Raw genomic sequence first — 21,554 nt, 5'->3', positions numbered from 1 at the left:
ATATGTGCCCACATTTATGCCCAGGAAAGGGGTGAGGGGAGCGAGAGAGACTGGTTGTGCTATGAGCACAGGGAGGATTTTTATGGACTTGTCTTTCATCTGTGTAAGAAAGGAGGATGACGTAGCAGGTCTATTTATAGAGCTCTAAAAATGATTTCTAGTCAGGTAATCTTGAAAAATCAGGGAATGCATATATAACATAATGAATATTTAAATCTAGGAGGAACTTCAGATCCTCCTGAAACTAAGGTATTTCTGCGGCAACGTTACAAGGGGACGGACTCCAAAGGGATGAGCATTGTTACCATGGCAACTGTCAGGCTGACTCATTCATAGATAACTCCTTAAACTTGTGACATGAGAGAAATAGCTTGAGGATTTTTAACACTGAACCAAAATACACATTGCTCCATGCAGATGAAAAAATACATCAGCATAGTGTGTGACTTTTCTTCCTAAGGCTCTCTGTGATGTTTCTATACAAGACCTCCCTTGTCCTTGTCCTTCAGTCTCTTCCATATTCAGGATGGAGAAATGACCACAGATGAGGTATGAAGAATTGGAAAGAACTCAAGCTGCTCTTTAAAAATAAAATCTGCATTATTCTTGCAGATATTGTTTTCAGTGGCCATATTACTTGTTGATCCTTTATTTCCACTCACATCTGAGCTAGGGATTCAAATTTCAGTATGCTTCTGAGTTACATGTTTTAAAAACAAATGTGGGCTAAATGGGTGAGGGGCACTAAGGAATCTACTCCTGAAATCATTGTTGCACTATATGCTAACTCATTTGGATGTAAATTTAAAAAAATAAAACATAAAATAAAATAAAACAAATGTGCTAAGCTAAAAGTAGTGAGCTGGAAGGGCAGGAAAATACACAGTACGTGAAAGTAAAGATAAAGGACCTTCTCTCCTTTACTTTTTGTCTCTATCCTTCCCTTTTCCTCTTTTGCTATTCAACAAAATGTGTTTCTTGTAGAGCAACACTAAGAGAAGTTTCCAAGGCTTATATTTGTTTTGCTTCAGTGAAAAGACAACACAAAAGGAAATTGATAAAATAGGGAATGATATTGTAAGTGGAGACAGGGGGGCACCTGGGTGGCTCATTGGTTAAGCTTCCAACTCTTGATTTCAGCTCTGGTCATGATCTCTTGGTAGTGAGATCCAGCCCCTTGTCGGGCTCCACACTGAGCATGGAGCCTCCTTAAGATTCTCTCTCTTCCTCTGCCTCTGCCCCTCTCCCCCACTCATGTGCTCTCTCTCTCTCTCTCTCTCATCACTAACTAAATAAATAAGTAGATAGAGACAGGAACAGATACAGATTTTATAGGACTAATGAAAGCATAGACATGGATCATTTAGGATTTTGAAGAAAAATACCCAGGTCACCATTTCTTGAATTATGATCCGAGAATTAAAGAAGCATAATAATGTTCTTGGAAGCCTTCATCCAAAAAATGTAAATTTCAGGATGGTGCTCCTTAGAATCACATTCAGTAGCCCAAGTGGTCCTGACGTTAATTACATACACGGAGTGTGAGAATCATTGATCTTGGCAACCCCTTCATTTTACTAGATGAAATTGCTCGCTATCTGGGAATTTGATTTGACAAAGATTATCCATAGATCTAAAACCCACTTCTCCAGATCCTTAGGTTTATTCTCATTAGCAAACCAAATCCCCATGTGAATTTTTTAAGTAATATATCTAGAAAAATTTTATGACAAGGAAAAGGCTAGCATGTGACTAAATTAATACATTTTAAATATGCTTAAAAGGAACATGTTGGTGTGTGACTCCACAATTTAATTAGAAACTTGATTGGCTGGGTGGTAAATTATTCAAGGCAATTTCTTTTTCTGGGTCATTTTTGTTGCTGATGCCTAACTTTGAAACATACACCTCCCTTAGGGGTGGATAAGACACACTAAAAATAAACAAAATGATATAGTTTAAGAAGTGAGTCTTATTTGTCCTTGACATCTTTCACTTTACATGAGAAAACAGTTTTCTCAGCTAAATATTAGAATTTTGTAAAAATGGGTTTGGAGCTTATCTGTAGATTTTGATATTCAGACTGTTCATAGTTACTAATACCCCATCTCTCCTCTTGAGTGAAAATTGATCAATTGCCCTGCATTCACACACTGAAAGAGCATTTTGGCATTTAGCCAGTGCAAGGTGGTGGGTGGGGGAAGACTGATATGCACCAAGCTTCTGTCCTACACCCTTGTCTTGCCTCTGTCTTTGATACATTCACTTTGATAATCTCATTTAATTCTGTCCCCATAGAGTTGATGAGGGCTTATTAAATATATGCCCCTGATATCTATCTACTTATCTCATGATCAGTTACAATACTTATATCTCCACTTCAAGCTCTTTGAATTAATGTCCAGCATAAATACATCAACTTTTCCCTGAATTCTGGTACTCCTCTAGTGATTGCCTTGTTTTCTTTATTTCTCATATTCCCAGCAACCAGTTTAAATCCATTCTCTTTCCTTCCAATGTTTTGTTTCTTACTCCTCTCCTCAGGCTACTCCTACTCTGCCGCCATTCAGATTCCTAGTATGTTTCACCTCTGCTACAATCTTAACTGGGCTGTCTCCCTCTGGATTTACCCCTCCTCTCAACAATTTATTGCTTCATTCAACAAATTGTTAGATACCCTCTGGGCTGCAGGCCTTGTCCTCAGCACAGGGAGTAACAAAATAGATATGTCTTCATGGAGCTCACAGGCTGGTGGAGGAAATGGAAGAGCACCCAGCCAGTTTTCCTTGCAGAGAAATACAGGTTATGAAGAGAGGGTCCTGGGGGAGCAATAGGAGAGACCAAACCCAAACTTTCTCTTTCCTGATTAGGGATAGAAAGGTACAATTCGGCTTCCAATCTGAGGCCTGGATCAGTAGGGCGTGGCCAGGGGCGAGAGAAGAAGAATGATTGTTCTAGGACAAGAGGACTTCACAGCAAGAGGAAATACCGTGTGTCTGAGGAACTGAGAGAAGACAAGCGTGGCTGGATGATAGAGTGGAAAAGGAATCGAGTAAGGAAGTGCAATTAGAGAAATAGGAACAAAGGAAGCACATTGTTTGCCCTTGGGCAATTTGTATTTTTATCTTCACAACTTGGAGGGACCACCAAAGTTTAACCTTAGGAGCAACATATTCATCATGCGATTTTTAAAAATGGAAATGCCACTTTACCTGCCATATATCAAAATGCATTAGGGAAGAAGAACAAGACCAAAAGTAGAGGACTAGTTAGAAGCCGCTTACAGTTAATCAGGTGAGAAATGATAAATGCCAAACTAAATCGTAGCATCTGTGGATGGAATAAAGAGATATTTTCATGAAATAGAAAGGTCAGGTTTTACTGACTCATTTAATATGGAAATTGAGACAGAGAAAAGAGTCCAGAAAGATTTTTAGCTTCTGATTTGATCAACATGGGGAATGGAGTTGGGGGTGGAGGTAGAGAAGCAGACTTAAGTGTGGGTGGGCATGATTCTGTTTGGGGCCATGAATAGTTGTTTCATTCAGCATTCCATCATCCGGTGCCGGAGGCATAGAAATAAAGCCTAGTAGCTCCCACCCTCAACAAATGTATGTGCTCTCTTCTCCTAGAGTGTTATCATGCGCACACAATCTAAATGAAAAGATCCTTAACCTCTAGGCACTTGCCATGTTTGCCTTTCATCTTACTGTTACTTAGAAATAACTGCCAGCAAGGAAAATGCAGTTGCTACCATAGGCAATGATTAAGAAGGCTTTCACTTAGAAGTAGTAAAATACTTTGGCAGGCTTTTGAATGGGAAGCCATCCTACCAAAAGAAAATTATCCTACTTCCTATACTCCTTGAGGATATCGTAGAATGAAAATGTTGTCTTTCCCTCAGCTAACATCTGAAGAATCATCCAGGGCCGTGATGGACAATTGATTGTATTTAGCATTCTGTGGGGATGTCAGCTGCACACAGATAAGAGCATGGCAGTGGTGTTCCTTACCAGCAACAGCTGATGAAGGAGAATTCATGGATAAAACATCAGAGAGGACTGAAAATTCTACATTAGAACTGATTGTTAATGATTAATCCATAATAAAGCAAGTCAGAAGTCAGCCTTAGGCAGGAGACAAAAACCATGTCCTAGGAGAAAAACCTTTCGTGCTTATGAACTAGGAGTTTAAAGTCAGACAGATGTGGGTTCAAATCACAAATCTGACGTTTTTTGAGCAGAGTCATTTTGGGCATTTCATAAACTCAGAGTCTCATTTATAAAAAGAGAATACTAATTCCAACTTCATAAAGGTGCTGTGAAGTTTAAACAATATAACATATAGAAAGCACCTACTACAGGTAAAAGTTCAGTAATAGGCAGCTCTTATTAAGTATTTAGAGAGGGGCATTGATAACTCAGCTAAAGAGAGTACAAATATATATTAGGCATTTCATTGTCCTGTGACATGTTTAAAGCTACTTTGTTTTCCTCATTTATTCACATATAGTTTTTAAATATTTTTAGGACTATTACATACATAATTTTGATTACTGTTACAACAAACTTCTTCATAGTTTTTCTGCCCTTCACACAGACAAGGAGATTAAATTTCAGAATAATTGACAAATTTGCTCTAAGATCACAGGACTAGTGAGCAATAAATCTTTAACTAGATTCCAACTATCTTAGTTCTATTTTTGCCAAAGACTTAGTTGATGGGTCAATTTGTTTTAGCATGGTGTTAGCATGGAGGTTTTATTCCTAGTTGGGTCCAGTGTATATCCTTAATGCAAATCTCTTTAGGTATGTATGTTTGATATGGCCAATGACTATGAATTTGTATTAGAGGACTATTAAATTTATCAGAATTATTAATTTTACAATCCACAAACCACTTTTTCTATACTACCAAAGAAATTCCTAGACTTTAAAGTTTCGTTATTGTTTTGTTTTTCTCATCAAATGGTATAACATTGCCAAGGTCCTTCTCTGCAGCCAGGTCTGCCAAGTCACTTTTTAGCCGGATCCAGTCAAAGACCAAGAGAAGTTTGAACAGATGCTCAACGAGTTTGAGCCACCGAGGATGGCCAGTATGGATATTGATGTAGCTCTTTAGTTCTATAAACTTGACTTTAAGATACCTTACTTAGTTAATGCTTTTTATAAATTTGAATTTAGTTTAATATTTAGAAAATTATAGTACTAAAGGAGCAGTCTGTGGTTTTATTTTTATTTGTCTTAGCAAGTTGCCATATTAAGCTCCAGAGCATAGCATCACACAAGGCAAAAGATGCACTGAAACACCAGTACTTGTGATCTACCTATCTATCCATCATCTATCTATCTATCAAAAAATATTTATTTCAATGTTGTTTTTGGTTGTTTAAAAAACCCTGAAATGTTCTTCGTGGCCATTAATAGAATATGATTAATTTCTATATTATAGTACACTGTATAACCACCAAATGGAATGTTATATCTGTACCCATCGATTTGGAGGAATTTCTGTGCTGTTCATTAATAAAAGAAAGATTCATAGAAGTGAATATATATAATGCTATTTTTGAAAAAACAATGATAAATTCCCATCTATACATATATATGTTCCTATATAATTGTATGAGTATGAGCAAACATATAAAATGTTGTTCACCAAGTTACCAATTAGTGAAAGAAAGTAGGATAGAGGAAGAAAGAGATGTTGATAAACAATAAACAAACAAGCAAATGAATAAATAAATAGCTGTGTAGAAGTAATAATTTTCTTGATAAAAAGGTAGTGTATATAAAATGATCTTATTTTTTTAAGTAGATAGAAAAACTAGCCACCAAAATGTTGATAATGATTATCTCTAAAAGGAAAATTAAAAGAAAACTAAGCAAAGGAAGACGGTACAGAAAAGAGAGAATGGAGCAAGAAGGCAAACATGATAAAGTTGACATTTGAGCATTTAATTTGGCTGCCCATTCTATTTTGAGAGTCCCCCAGGAACACCCAAGAGACCATTATCCATGGTTCTCTTTAGGATGACAATCTGATGGATAATTTGATGGAAATCCATCTTCCTGTTAGAAAGTCTGAAAATAAAGTTCCTGAGAGTTTCTATAGGATTCCTTCCTGGAAGGGTAAGTGACAGCTCTAAGAGATACCAGAAATACTTGGCTCTTGAGAAAGCTATCATTGTATCCCAAAACAGTCTCTCCTTTTCACCCTATTAGTTTTAAGTTAAGAGTTCCTGGGGCTCCTGGGTGGCTCAGTCGGTTGAGCATCTGACTGCAGCCTAAGTCTTGATCTCACAATTCAAGAGTTTGAGCCCTGCGTTGAGTTCTGTGCTGACAGCTAAGAGTCTGGAACCTGCTTCAGATTCTGTGTGTGTGTGTCTCTCTCTCTCTCTGCTCCTCCCTTGCTCACACACTGTCTCTCTCTCAAAAATAAATAAACATTGGGGCGCCTGGGTGGCGCAGTCGGTTAAGCGTCCGACTTCAGCCAGGTCACGATCTCGCAGTCCGTGAGTTCGAGCCCCGCGTCGGGCTCTGGGCTGGTGGCTCAGAGCCTGGAGCCTGTTTCCGATTCTGTGTCTCCCTCTCTCTCTGCCCCTCCCCCGTTCATGCTCTGTCTCTCTCTGTCCCAAAAATAAATAAACGTTGAAAAAAAAAAATTAAAAAATAAATAAATAAATAAACATTAAAAAAAAAAGTTAAGAGTTCCTTACTTGGTTATCAAAAAGAATGAAATCTTGCCAATTGCAACAACATGGACGGAATTAGAGTGTATTATCCTAAGTGAAATAAGTCAGTCAGGGAAAGACAAATATCATATGATTTCAATATATACGGAATTTAAGAAACAAAACAGAGGAACGTAGGGGAAAGGAAGGAAAAATAAAATGAGATAAAAACAGAGAGGGAGGCAAACTATAAGGGACTCTTAAATACAGAGAACAAATTGAAGGTTGCTGGTGTGGAGGTGGGGGGGTGGGTGGGCTAAATGGGTGATGGGCATTAAGGAGGGCACTTGTCGAGATGAGCACTGGGTGTGATATGTAAGTGATGAATCACTAAATTCTGCTCCTGAAATCAATGCTACACTCTATGTTAACTAACTTCAATTGAGGAGCACCTGGGTGACTCAATCTGTTAAGCCTCTGACTTCAGCTCAGGTCATGATCTCGGGGTTCATGAGTTTGAGCCCTGTGTCACCCTCTAATAACAGCTCAGAGTCTAGAGACTGCTTCAGATTCTGTGTCTCCCTTTCTCTCTGTCCCCCCCTCCAGAAAAAAATAAATAAACATTAAAAAAATTAACTAACTTGAATTTAAATATAAACAAATAAATATGTATGCACCATCTGACTTGGGGGGAAAAGTTCCTAATATCTAATTCTCCTCCCACAAAACATAATAGAATCCTTACTTTATATATACATATACATGTATCTTTTTAATATAATTTATTGTCAAATTGGTTTCCATACAACACCCAGTGCTCATCCCAACAAGTGCCTTCCTCAATTCCCCTCCTTACTTTATACTGACTGTTCCTTTTAAGCTCTATTCACATTAAAAGATCACAATTCACGAAGGAAGACTACCTTCCTGAGCCGGAAAATGATCGCAAAGTTTTTTCCATCTCTTCTAAGTAGTGTGTGTTTTAACAGAACTTTAGTTTGATTCTGATTCTCATGTTTTTTTTCCCAAGCTTACATCACTTTATAGTTTAGTTTTCTTGAATTGCCATGCATACCACATAATGGTTACCATCCTGGTCATATAATCATAGTTCAACTCAGGATGGTCAGCCAAAACTACCACCTTCTGAATGTTCCACTCCATGCATATGTTTTTACTTCTGGTCTTACTGAGATATTAGAGAAAATGGAAACATTGGTTTCCTAGGGATCTCTGGAACTAAGGAAGTTTGAAAAAACTTAGTGCATCATATATATGTAATTAATTATGTGGTTTTAAACATCAGTAACATTTATGATTCTCTTGATGAATGAATCACCAATCTAGTATTTTACTGATAACTTTCAATATTGACTAATTTGTAAATGAGCTCAAAAGTTTCACTGAATACGGTCCATTTTTAAAGCGTTGGTGTAAATAGCCTTATGCTTCCAAAATGAGCAGTTACTACTGAAACTATCAATGAAATTTCATTTGATATATTTCAAAATATGTCTCTTAATATTTTGTAGAAAGTCACTGTGACTTCAGCCCTAAAACGTAAGTTTGTTTTAAACTCCATGTGCTTTTCTCATTTCCCGGAGATTTATCAGTTACGTATGTTAGTGGGAGTTATAGACCCATTAATCTTGAACAGTTAGAGCAAAAATACTCTGGATTAGAAATTATTTTAGTTAACTGTAAGTCCCCATGTATGTTATCTAAGGATGACACTTTTTTTTTCAGAAAATTGGAATGTGGCAAGATGAATTTGTACTAACACACTTAGTGCTTATATCCAGTGCTACGGACACACAACACTACTTAATTCACGTTCAGCTAGCATGTTTGTGCTCTCCACTGCACACTATGCCAGGGCCTAAAAATTAAAAACAAAATAAAAATCCTTTGCCCTTGGGGAGCTCAGAATCCAGTGGGACTGAGAAAGAATTGCAAGTGCTACAATCAAAGTGGGAGAACAGTGTTGTGGGAGCTCAAAGGAGTGAGTGACTAATCACAGAATCAAATTTCCCAGGGGTTCTATCTTCTCACCTTCTACTGTCTCCATGGTGAGCCAATTCATTCCCATGACTTCATCTATCACTCATGACTCACATGGCTCTGTTTCCCCCTGAGCCCTATCTTCCTATATTCTGGCCCATAACTACTTACTTGGCATCTCAATGTGCAAATGCCACTGACACCCACAACACACACCAGCCCGAAAACCATTAGTCATCCTCAGCCCCAAATCTTCAATTCTTATTGTTACCTCTCTACTCACTTACGTCAGAAACCCAGTGGTCATAGCCGATGCTCTCTTCTAACTTCACTGCTGCACACGTTTTTCCTCTTCTCTTCTCCTTCAGTGCTGTGTTAAGTCAACTCTGACTTATCTATCTATTCCCTAGGTGAATGCCAGAGCTTGTTAAACCGACACCCTCCTACTCAATAATCTTGTCTCCTTGAGTAGGCAGCTACCAATGAAGATGGGAGGAACTACTCTGCTTCAGAGTATTTGAAGTGGAGGGAATTTCATGCAGGAATCTGGTTACACAGGTAAAGGAAGAGCTGAGAAGACTACAGAGAACAGCAGGACAGCTTGGGACTAATAGTGCTGAGTCTCGCCCACTGACCTAGGAGTTCCTGGAGGCAGGCAGGAAAAATGTGTTATTCAACTTTTTCTCCTCAGCATTTGGCATAATACAACTCATTAAGCATAGTAAAAAACCATTAAATGTTGACACAGTGACTCAGTCATTCTAATACCCTAAGATCTTTTTGCTTCAGAAGTTTCTAGAAAATCGTCCCTGCTGCGGGCCCAACATTTCAATATATCTTACCATGGAAACAACTCTATTTGAGCTTCTGATTATTTAAACTTTAGAACATAAGACATTTAAACTGACACTGGATGAAACATTAATTTTATCACATCCATTTGAAGGAATTGGATTTGTTGTGTAGAAAAATGTTTTTATATTTTTAAAGGCAATATGTCTTTGTACCTTCTACAGTAGATATTAGATTACAAATGCTGAGGGGTGCCTTGGTGGCTTAGTCGGTTACACATCTGACTTTGGCTCAGGTCATGATCTCACGGTTTGTGGGTTCGAGCCCCGTGTTGGGCTCTGTGCTGACAACTCAGAGCCTGGAGCCTGCTTCGGATTCTGTGTTTCCCTCTTTCTCTGTCCCTCCCCCATTCATGTTCTGTCTCTGTCTGTCTCTCAAAAATAAATAAACATTTAAAAAAATGTAGATTACAGGGGTGCCTGGGTGGCGCAGTCGGTTAAGCGTCCAACTTCAGCCAGGTCACGATCTCGCAGTCCGTGAGTTCGAGCCCCGCGTCGGGCTCTGGGCTGATGGCTCAGAGCCTGGAGCCTGTTTCTGATTCTGTGTCTCCCTCTCTCTCTGCCCCTCCCCCGTTCATGCTCTGTCTCTCTCTGTCCCAAAAATAAATAAACGTTGAAAAAAAAATTTAAATATAAAAAAATGTAGATTACAAATGCTGAAATTCTTATATTGTACAGTCTCAGTCTCCAATAGTACTTCCAATAGTCCCATAGTTCATTGCATCAGAACCCAAGTGCATTCTCTAGTTGTCACATCCCATGTCATCTGTGTGTTCATGTATCACAGTGATCACAACGGCCTGTGTGATTTTCTTAGGTGCCTCTGATTTGGTACAAGCCCGTAAACTCGCTGTTTCTGTTTTCCCACGAGGTTGATTGACTCTAGAATTGTTCAGAACAAAACTCAAGACTGACAAAAAGCCTGACTGCCCAGGTGGATAAACCAAATGGGGCTATTTAGGATAAGGCAAAAGGTAAAGAAGACTATGTTCTCTGAGGCATAGTGCAAGGCTCCAGTGTGTGGGCAAAAAATCAATAATAAATGAGAATATGGGCTTTGGAAACAATGACAGTGCATGTATTTTAAAGGCACTGTAGCAAAACATGGCTAAGGAGTAAGCACAACAAACATATATTAATAGTCAACTTAATAGTAGACAAGGTTAAGATAAAAGATTATAAATTAACAGCAAACCTGGAGATACAATAACGAATTTCCATGGCAGAATGTATTTAACGGTGACACTGATACAGAACACTCATTTAAACAGGAGGTTGCATTAGAAACAGATGTTGTGCGGTTCATTTCAATTACAACTTAAATTGGTTTATTTATCAGGCCATTTTCCACTACATTTTGTTTGCATGAGATGCATGTTGTGTGGGTTGTTTCCCCCTATCTTTACAAGCTATACTACTTGTTGCCAGCATACACACCTAGTCTCCAGGTTACTTTTTAAAAATCTAATTTATTGTCAAATTGGCTAATATACAATATGTACAGTAGGCTCTTGGTTTCGGGGGTAGATTCCGTGGTTCATCGCTTACATACAACACCCAGTGCTCATCCCAACAAGTGCCCTCCTTAATACTCATCACCCATTTTCTCCTCCTCCCCCACCCCCCATCCACCCTTAGTTTGTTCTCTGTATTTAAGACTCTTTTATGGTTTGCCTCCCTCCCTCTCTGTTTGTAACTATTTTTTCCCCTTCCCTTCCCCCATGGTCTTCTGTTAAATTTCTCAAGATCCACATATGAGTGAAAACATATGATATCTGTCTTTCTCTGAGTGACTTATTTCACTTAGCATAATACCTTCCAGTGCCATCCACATTGCTGCAAATGGCATGATTTCATTCTTTCTCATTGCCAAGTAGTATTCCATCGTATATATAAGCCACATCTCTTTATACATTCATCAGTTGATGGACATTTAGACTCTTTCCATAATTTGGCTATTGTTGAAATCACTGCTGTAGACATTGGGGTACATGTGTCTCTATGAATAAGCACTCCTGTATCCTTTGGATAAATTTCCAGGTTACTTTTCTTCAGAATTGTCATTGTGTTTGATAGGGAATTGTCTTGATTAAAGTTAAATATCTTTTCCTCCTCTCTGTTTGCTCTTCCAGTTAATAAACAAAGCCAAATATGTCTCTCTTTTTGTTTTTCAGTCATTTGCCATCTCTGGGTCTCAAATTTCTCATAATACCTCCCTTTTTTGAAATCGGGAAGATAGGCCAGATGACTGAGGTTTTTGTTGGGTTTCCTTAATATGTGTAATTTTTTCTTAATTATGTTCTTTTTTTTTTAATTTTTTTTTTCAACGTTTATTTATTTTTTGGGGGGACAGAGAGAGACAGAGCATGAACGGGGGAGGGGCAGAGAGAGAGGGAGACACAGAATCGGAAACAGGCTCCAGGCTCTGAGCCATCAGCCCAGAGCCTGATGCGGGGCTCGAACCCACGGACCGCGAGATCGTGACCTGGCTGAAGTCGGACGCTTAACCGACTGCGCCACCCAGGCGCCCCTCTTAATTATATTCTGATATGGATGTTGATCAGCATCATTATTATGGCTTTTTTCTGGTTGGAGAAAATAAAAATGAAGTTAACCAGCACAAAGAAAGCAGAGTTTATTGCAATGATATAAAGAGGGCTCCTAAGAGGTTAAAGTATTGAACATGTCCATATGTCCAGACCTCATGAGAACTAGAAATAAGAAGTAAAAAGCCTTCATGAACTCAGTTGTTCATTCTCTCACAATGTCAGGCTCTTCCTCTTATGGCTGTATTTCCCTTTCTCCGGTCCCTTTATGTGTAGGCTGGCTTCCTCTTTTTTTTCATAGTCTCTCTTCTCTCATAACCTCATAATAGCAGCAGCCCTAGTTCTGTGTCATGACTTTTGCACTTAGTCCTACAGCTCCTGTCAGATTCTTTATGCAAGAGCTAATTTCTGGGAGAGGGCTCCGATTGGTTCATCTCATCTTTTTGATCCAGGCACAGGTTTATTTCCTGCCTGTGGATCAGCTGCTTTTAAATTAGGTATCTACTCTCTGTTCCCAAGGTGGGGGGGGGGGGGGGGCGGGACAGGATCATGAGATTTCATTGTGGCCTTATTCGGTCAGCAGGCAGGGCAGTGTCCATCCTAGAAGGGACCACAGAACTGGCAGGCAATGACGCACAGCTCTACCACAATCAGCTCTTAGGAAAAGCAGCCTTAGCTTTGGAAAGAGCACATATTAGAGTTCAACTAAACTGGCATGAATATTTTACAGGGAACACGGATTTGTGGTTGGGATGCTTTATAATGTATGTTCGAACTTGTGAAAGATAAAATATAAATGTGTGCGAGAGCACTGGTTCTTTTATACACACGAACACACACACACACACACACACACACACACACATCCCCTTTCCTGAGAACAGTTTGAAAAGAAGGGATTGTTCGTATGATCCTTCTGTGTGGATGCAATATTACTAGACGTTAAAGCAATATTTTGTCTCTTCACTAACAAGTCAACCAGCCTGAGATGTGCTGGTTGTGGAGACAGCTCATAAAAGACCACTTTTTTAGCCCAGCATAACATCTAAGAGCTCATTCTAGTCACAGGCATACCCCAATAAAACACACAACTCTTTTTCCCTATTCCAATGCAAGATAATGCATTTTTACCAAATGATTTCTTATGGTAAAGTGGCAAATTATAAACCATCCAATGTCAGAATTCCCTAGCACAAAGTTTTGAGGAATATGTTAAAAGCCCAAGTAGACCAGTGAATATACACAATTTTCATGGTAAATAATGGTAGAGGATTTTGAAATATTTTATTGATATTAAAAGGAAGGATATTTTCATCTAAGGCAGGGTTTCTTAGCTTTGGCACTATTAACATTTTGAGCCAGATAATTCTTTGTTGTGGGGTCTGTGCTGGGTAGTGCATTACATGTGTGTTGAGAGGGAGCACCCCTGGCCTCCGCCCACAGATGCCAGTAGCACATATCATCACTCCCAGTTGTGACAACCAAAACCATCTCCAGACATTGCTATATGTCCTCTGGGAGCAACATCGCCTTGAGTTTGAAACCACTGATTTAACCTTTGTTCTCCACAAGATTTATTTATTTATTTATTTATTTATTTATTTATTTATTTATTTTAATATGAAATTTATTGTCAAATTGGTTTCCATACAACACCCAGTGATCATCCCAACAGGTGCCCTCCTCAATACCCATCACCCACCCTCCCCTCCCTCCCACCCCCCATCAACCCTCAGTTTGTTCTCAGTTTTTAAGAGTCTCTTATGGTTTGGCTCCCTCCATCTCTTTTTTTTTTCCTTCCCCTCCCCCATGGTTTTTTTTTATGGCAAATAATTTCTTATTCCCTTAACGTTTTTAGATTTATTAAAAATATGTCCTTTTGGAGTCTAATGGAGCACTACTGATTTGGTATCACCTGTCTTGCTTTTCCTCAATGAATCACATTCTCTCATGCCTGAATCAGCCTGACCAATTTCATTAGCCAACTCAAACCCGTTAATCCCATTAATTTGCTTCAGTGTCAGAGAATCCCCAATGGTCCATAGTTTCTAAATCCGTTGCTCTTCTTCCTCTCTCAGAGTGGCTTGCATACTTGAGAAAGCTGGTTGAATACTTGTAAATACACCCAGAAGAAAAAAGGCTTTAGTGTTCTTGTTCAACGTATTGCCACCTTTAATTTCTTTCTGCAAGATTTTCCATTCTCCCTTGAGTGCTTGCACCTTGATTCATAAAGAAATAATAGAAAATCTGGTGTACAAGACAACAAAATGCAGCAGTTTTAAGCCTTTCTTTTCTGTCTAAAAACGTAGTATACCAAAACAAGTCATAGACTTTTACTATATTCAGATGTCATTGTTAATATTACTATTAAGATGCAGATAGAAAGAATAATTTCTTTAAAATACAGTACATCATTTCTCTGACCTGTAAATAATAAATTCTCTCAGAGAGAAGTTGCCTGTCTCGTGAGGTTGTAAGAACAAAATGTGATGGGGTTGGAAAGATGACAAAAACCACAGAGCCTTCTCCAGGAGAAAGAGATTATTGTGATGCTTGTGCCATCATACAGATAGTACAAAAGAGACACGGCTGTATTTTGGGTCTTTCCATAATCATCATTATCACCACAACCAAACTACCATTCTCTTCCAAAAGTTTTCATTAAGGATATCAATCTCGTATGTCCATATTTTCATTTATCATGGGAATGTCATGGATTAAGATAATGATGCTAGACATACCTAAGACAAGTGCAGAAAACTACTTGTGCCACATCACCCACTTCCCAATGTAACATACAAGCATAAGTACATTTTCACTGAATTACTTCTTCTGGAAAATAGGGTAAATTACTGCTCTAATTTAGAAGCATGATGTGAAGTTTAGTCCTTATTTAGTAAAAAAAAGAGCGAGTTGTGGAGAGCAAAGATCTCACTGCATGTGTAGAATTCTCTCTTTACAAGAAACAAAACAGTTTCCAGAAAGGGAAAGGGAAAAGTCTATGCAAATGCACACACACACACACACACACACATACACACTCACACACACATACACACACACACACACTCAAATCTACGCAGAGATTACTCATGTTTACATTATTTCCTCCTTTCTACTCTCCGTTGTTTACTTACCACAAACTCATATTTTAATTATAGCACTTATTATCAGAGTATTGTTTGCCATTATAATCCTTTATAAGTTTTTCCCCATCACATATTAAAACTCTATTGAGGGAAAGTTGGTGTAAGGATTTTGCCCCATGTTTTCATTGTGTGGAAATCCTTTGTATCACCTGTGAAGGTCTGGAAACTAATGGCTATTCAGCATGAGTACTAAAACATGTTTTCCACTGCTGACTGTGCTGATCATCATGGCAAAGTTTACAATAACATGTCTTTGGATAGTTATTACTTTTCTTACATTGGCTGAATTACAAATAATAACCGAACACCCAGACTTACAATTGATCACAGACAATTGCTTATTTTCATGGTCATTGGGGTCCTTCTGCCTGTAAGTTTTTTTTCATAAACATCTCTTTAAAAATAGAAATGCTTATGAAAATGAATATGCACACTCAAAGTAATTTGGAAGTATGATATCAATCTTTAAATAGCAATAATTTTGAAGATCATATATTTGTTTAGCATATTACATTTTCTAAAGAGCTTTCACCATAATTTCCCAAGTAATGTTCACAATACATTGTGAGTGCTAGTAAATGATATTATTTTCATCTTTAAAATGAGGCATCTGATTGGGCATCTGGGTGGCTCAGTCATTTAAGCATCAGACTTCGGCTCAGGTCATGATCTCATGGTTTGTGGTTCTGAGCCCGATGTTGGGCTCTGTGCTGACAGCTCGGAGCCTGGAGCCTGCTTTGGATTCTGTCTCATTCTCTATCTGCCCCACCCCCACTTGTGCTCTGTCTCTGTCTCTCAAAAATAAATAGATGTTAAACAAATTTAAGATTAATTAATTAATTAATTAATTTTAAAAAACGAGGCATCAGAGATACAAGGGGTTAAGTTAGTTACTCATGTTATATAGGTCTACATGTCATAGGCTTTGGAATCAAGGTATTTTGAAATCTAAGGCCCAGAATCTGTTCAATTCATTTTTCCTCCAAAAAGGTGCTATGGTAAAAAATTGAAGAGAATGCAAATGAGAATAGTAGCGGTTGAGAAAGGAAGTGTATGTAACCCTTTGGATATTCTTTTCTGTTAAATGAAGGTAAAGTGGAAGGAGATTTTAGAGCTTTAAGGGATATTGTGTGATTAATAGTGAAGAGCTAATGTCCTTGTCATTGAACAAGAAAGAATGGCTTTGAATTATTGCAAGATGCCCCTTGAGTAAACAGTGTGAGTGGTCTTGAATATAATGGTTAAAGGACATTGGAGCTCATTATCCATAATGAATATTGTCTTATATTTTGGGATACTTCAGAAATGGCATACAGATCCATAAAGGGATCTATATAAAGTGCGGTTTGCCCAGATGTAAGGCATGATGTGAATCAATGTTTCTCAATTAGTGGTATATGCAACAATGGCAGGACACAAACATTGTTCAGGAGTTATGTAGTGTTTTCTTAACTGTCGCTAAAATATTCACAATCACTACTGACAGATAAATATCCTTTATTTTTTTTTTATTTTTTTAAACATTTATTTATTTTTGAGACAGAGAGAGAGCATGAACAGGGGAGGGTCAGAGAAAGAGGGAGACACAGAATCTGAAACAGGCTGCAGGCTCTGAGCTGTCAGCACAGAGCCCGACACGGGGCTCGAACCCACAGACCGCGAGATCATGACCTGGGCTGAAGTTGGACGCTTAACCGACTGAGCCACCCAGGCGCCCCGATAAATATCCTTTAAAAGAAAAAGGGAACTCTTGAGACTCACATCTTAAAGACTTTATGATTTTACTGCTACCATTTTTTAATGGACAATTACACTTTATATTAATGAAGTTCTTTAAAAACAGACAACTAAAACTCTAAGATAATCATCACAGTCCCTTTCCAGTAGCTTGATCTATTTATTGAACCCAAATCTTCCTGACTCTCACTGCTAGGGGAAACCTGGGCAGAAAAAAAAAATGCAAAAAGAGAAGTCCTTAGTGTTATCTTGTACAAGAGATTTGGAAACAAACTCAAATACAAACCCAACTCTGACGTCAAACCAATTTCTAAAGCAAAGCAAGAGTGAGGTAAGAGAGAAATGGTTGAGCAGTTCCACAGCTGATTTCAGTTCTCAGGCCAAATGATTATCTCTATCCAAAGGTGATTTTTAGTATGAATAGACAAGTTGTAATTTGCTAATGGTAATTGATGACGCTTATAAGACAAACAGCAGTATTCATTCAAGAGGCAATTTAGAAAACACCCTCTCCTTTTAAGTGCATAAATTTTTAAGTTATTATTGAGCACACATTCCCCTGCAAAATGGTACCATAACTATAATATCCAGATGTTAACTTTTGTGAACATGGATCTTTCAGTACAACTTTCCTTTGTGACCCTCCTTGTGATCATGACCTTAACTTCAAACCTTAAAATTCATTTAAATGGATTTACCCTACATTGGAGGGAATTCTTGTCCATGCATTCAATTATTACTCCAACACTTGTAACCTACTGGTTGTCCCATACTTGGAGGTGAAAATTTCAGTGTATTCAGGTTTAACTTCTTCAAGGACAGCAGGACAGTGGATCTCTGGGATTACACAATACCACGTACTATCACTTTCATACAGAAGGCCTTTGATGACGATGATGAGAGTCCAATTTTTTTTGTTTCCTTTATTTCACAGGATTATACACTCACCATGTATTTCCAGCAATCTTGGAAAGACAAAAGGCTTTCTTATTCTGGAATCCCACTAAATCTCACGCTAGACAACAGGGTAGCTGACCAACTCTGGGTGCCAGACACCTACTTTCTGAATGACAAGAAATCTTTTGTGCATGGGGTTACGGTGAAGAATCGAATGATCCGACTGCATCCTGATGGAACAGTTCTCTACGGACTCCGGTAAATGACTTTGTGTTGTATGATTCACTGTTGCTGCTGCTGTTGTTATTGTTGTTATGTTTTATTTTTTACTTTTGGAAATGGGCAGAGGGAAGAGAAGCAAGTAGGAGAATATATAGACACTTTCAACTATGTAACAAAGTTATATTAAAGACCAGAAAAAACTCTTTTGGAATCATTTGAACTAAGTCTAGGCAACTTTGTTCATCAAGGTAAGTGAATTATTTGCCCTAAACTTCAAATAACAAACATAGGAATAAGAAAATGTATGTTTGCCAGATTTTATATCTAACTTAACTGTAGAAGTTATATCCTTTTTTAGCAAATTGCTGGTGGCTCAGAGCCACCCAGACTGAACTGAAATGTGTTCTAAGTATTGGGTATAGCTACTTAATTATGAAAGAGAATTGGGAAACAATACTTTGAAGAAGGAGGAAAATATTTTGTAGTGACTTTGAGAAGATACATAGTGTTTTCATTCCCTTAAGTCTCTCTTTCAGTGTTTGTATTTAGGTATATGATCCATATGGAATTAATTTTTGTGTTTCATGTAAGGTAGAGGTTGAGATTTAATTTTTTTCCATATGAATATCCAATTTTATAATTTATTGAAAAGATTTTTCTTCTCACACCAGATTGTGTTGGTGCCTTTGACTGGATAAGTGGGGGGGGGGGGAGTCTAATTCTAGGCTTTATTCTATTCCATTGTTCTATTTGTCTATTCACCAGCAGTATCACACTATTTTAATTACAATAGCTATATGATAAATCATGAAGTAGTGTAAGTCCTCCAACTTTGTATTTATTCTTTAAGATTGCTATAGATATTCTAGACCATTTGCTTCTACCTATAACTTGTAGAATCAACTTGTTGATTTCTACCTGAAAGTATCTGCTGGAATTATAATTGAGATTGCATTGACTCTATAGATCAATTTGGGGAGAATCAGTATCTTAAAATGATCTAACACTCTAATCCATGAACATGATATATCTTCACTTCTTTAGGTTACCTTTAATTTATATCAACAATAACTTGCACCATAGTGGATTTTGTTTTGTTTGTTTTTAAGAACCAAGTATAAAAGAGGTATCATATACTTATTATTAACCCTCATTTGGTTATGGGTTTATTAAAAATTTTAAGACTAAAATTCAAATCAACTTCCCATTTTACCAAAGAAATACCTGAATTGTGACGTTATTGTAAGATATGTAGAGTGGTGGTTCTTTAACCTTTTGTGTCACCTTTAAAAAAAAGAAAACAAACCTTTGTTGTCACCTTGTCCTTTTGGGAAACTGTTGATAGCTATATCCACAAACTCATGTATGCCCCAAATTTTCCTATTATTTTAGAGTCTTTATAAGCCCCCTAAAATTCTTCACACACCGCCAACAGTAAGCTAAAACTCTAGGTAAAGGATAAAATCATACAATTAATTTCTGTACATTCACAAATACCCCAGAACACTATGCAAGTGAAAAAAAAAAAAACTAGATGTGTGATAAAACTTCTGAACTCAACCCAGTGGTTGACTATGTAGTTGATAGATTTGGACTTTATTTACATAGTAAAATAGATTCAGATAAAAATAATGTTTGGAATTTCTTCACTCTTTCAGTACCCCCAAAATCTTTTGACTCTAGTTTAAAATCTCTGACCTAGGGGCGCCTGGGTGGCTCAGTTGGTTGAGTGTCCGACTTCAGCTCAGGTCATGATCTTACGGTTAGTGAGTTCAAACCCCACGTCAGGCTCTGTGCTGACAGCCCAGAGCCTGGTGTCTGCTTCAGATTCTGTGTCTGCCCCTCCCACACTCATGTTTTCTCTCTCTCTCTCTCTATCAAAAACAAACAAACATTAAAAAAAATTTTTTTTAATCTCTGGCCTAAAAGTCTCTGAGAAAAATGGCAAAATAAACCAACAATTCCCTTGAATGTATTGACAGTGACTCCTGATGAAATCTACTAATCCAAGATCAGTGGTGATATTAATAACGGTATATACCCTAGAAATCAGTTGTAATTTTTTGCCACCTATGAAACTTCTATCAGATATAGCCAAGGTATAAAAGGGACAAATCACTCTTCTAAAGTATTCTGGGAGAATAATTTCATAACCCAACTTAGTAAGCTAATCAATCACATGTATGATCACTTTATGTGATTAGTCAAGAATGAATAAAAAGTTGTTTTTGATTTAAAAAAAAAAGGCAATCAGGTTTTTACAGGCAAGAAAGTGGGTTGCAATCTCAGTTTACAGAATCTCACTTCAGGCATTTCTCAAATTATTGGCAGCCTCTACCAATGGGCATTGATGTAAAGGAAGAAAAACATTTGAGAATCTTGAAATTGAACATGCCTCATTTTTTTTTTTAATTTTTTTTTTAATTTTTTTTTTCAACGTTTATTTATTTTTGGGACAGAGAGAGACAGAGCATGAACGGGGGAGGGGCAGAGAGAGAGGGAGACACAGAATCGGAAACAGGCTCCAGGCTCTGAGCCATCAGCCCAGAGCCTGACGTGGGGCTCGAACTCACGGACCGCGAGATCGTGACCTGGCTGAAGTCTGACACTTAACCGACTGCGCCACCCAGGCGCCCCTGAACATACCTCATTTTAAACAAATAAAACTGAGGCACAAAATGACAAGGACCGTTTCTAAGCACCTTGTCTATCTAAGGGATTGGGACTAAAATGTAGGTGTCCTGACTCCCATAGTTGTGCTCTTCCCACCCCACTGCCTTTCAAACACACTTAGAAGAAAACACCTCCTTCCTAGTTGTCCAACCTTGCTCTTTCCTCTTGGGAGCCAACCCAGACTTGGAGTCCGCAAACAGATCTACCAAAGGAAAACACAAATCCTTCGTCTATTATGCGAACCCTGATTTCTTTTAGGCACAAGCATTCTCCATAAGAACCTCACACCACTTCTGATCTCCTTCTCCTCCCTGTCTTCTTCCCTACTTCTTCCCTCACAGGTTTATTTTTCTTTTTCTGGAGGTTATAAACATCCTGGAGAAACCATAAGCTCTAGCAAAGAAAGCATGACTTCTGGAGTCAGAGGACCAAAAGCGGGCTCAAATTCCAGCATTTCTGATTGTTTAACCTTGCACAAGTTATACAAATTTACTGAATCTACAATAATGGGCTAATAACCCCTTATTCATTGTTGGGGAATTCTTATTAAATAATGAATATATTAATATATGGTGAATTCTAAATTGCATTTTTCTGAAGTCATTGTGCCTTATATAGCTATATTAGGTGCTGGAGGATGGTTTTCTCACTCTCAAGAATATCAGTGACCAGAACAGAGATACAGTTATCCAATTAAAAAAAATCATGGAGTACCTGTATATGTTCATATACTCACTGTTCTGGCCCTGGAAATAATTCCCCAGAAGCCTGATAGAAATTTGTCATTATGGCAAAGGGGAAATCA

At 38.0% G+C, this 21,554-nt stretch overlaps 1 protein-coding gene across 2 annotated transcripts in view; it reads left to right on the top strand.

The window, feature by feature from the left end:
- Window positions 1–21,554, top strand: part of GABRB1 (gamma-aminobutyric acid type A receptor subunit beta1) — a 376,991-nt gene that overhangs the window by 119,689 nt on the left and 235,748 nt on the right. For both annotated transcript variants that reach the window (XM_047856627.1, XM_047856626.1), the window contains exon 4: window positions 17,892–18,112. In XM_047856627.1, the coding sequence (XP_047712583.1) occupies window positions 17,892–18,112 (221 nt within the window). The remainder of the gene's footprint in view (window positions 1–17,891; window positions 18,113–21,554) is intronic.

Source organism: Prionailurus viverrinus, chromosome B1 (assembly GCF_022837055.1).
Source record: "Prionailurus viverrinus isolate Anna chromosome B1, UM_Priviv_1.0, whole genome shotgun sequence".
Classification (NCBI taxonomy): Eukaryota; Metazoa; Chordata; class Mammalia; order Carnivora; family Felidae; genus Prionailurus; species Prionailurus viverrinus.
The sequence above is the reverse complement of the archived record's forward strand: the minus strand, read 5'-3'. Positions and strand labels throughout refer to the sequence as shown.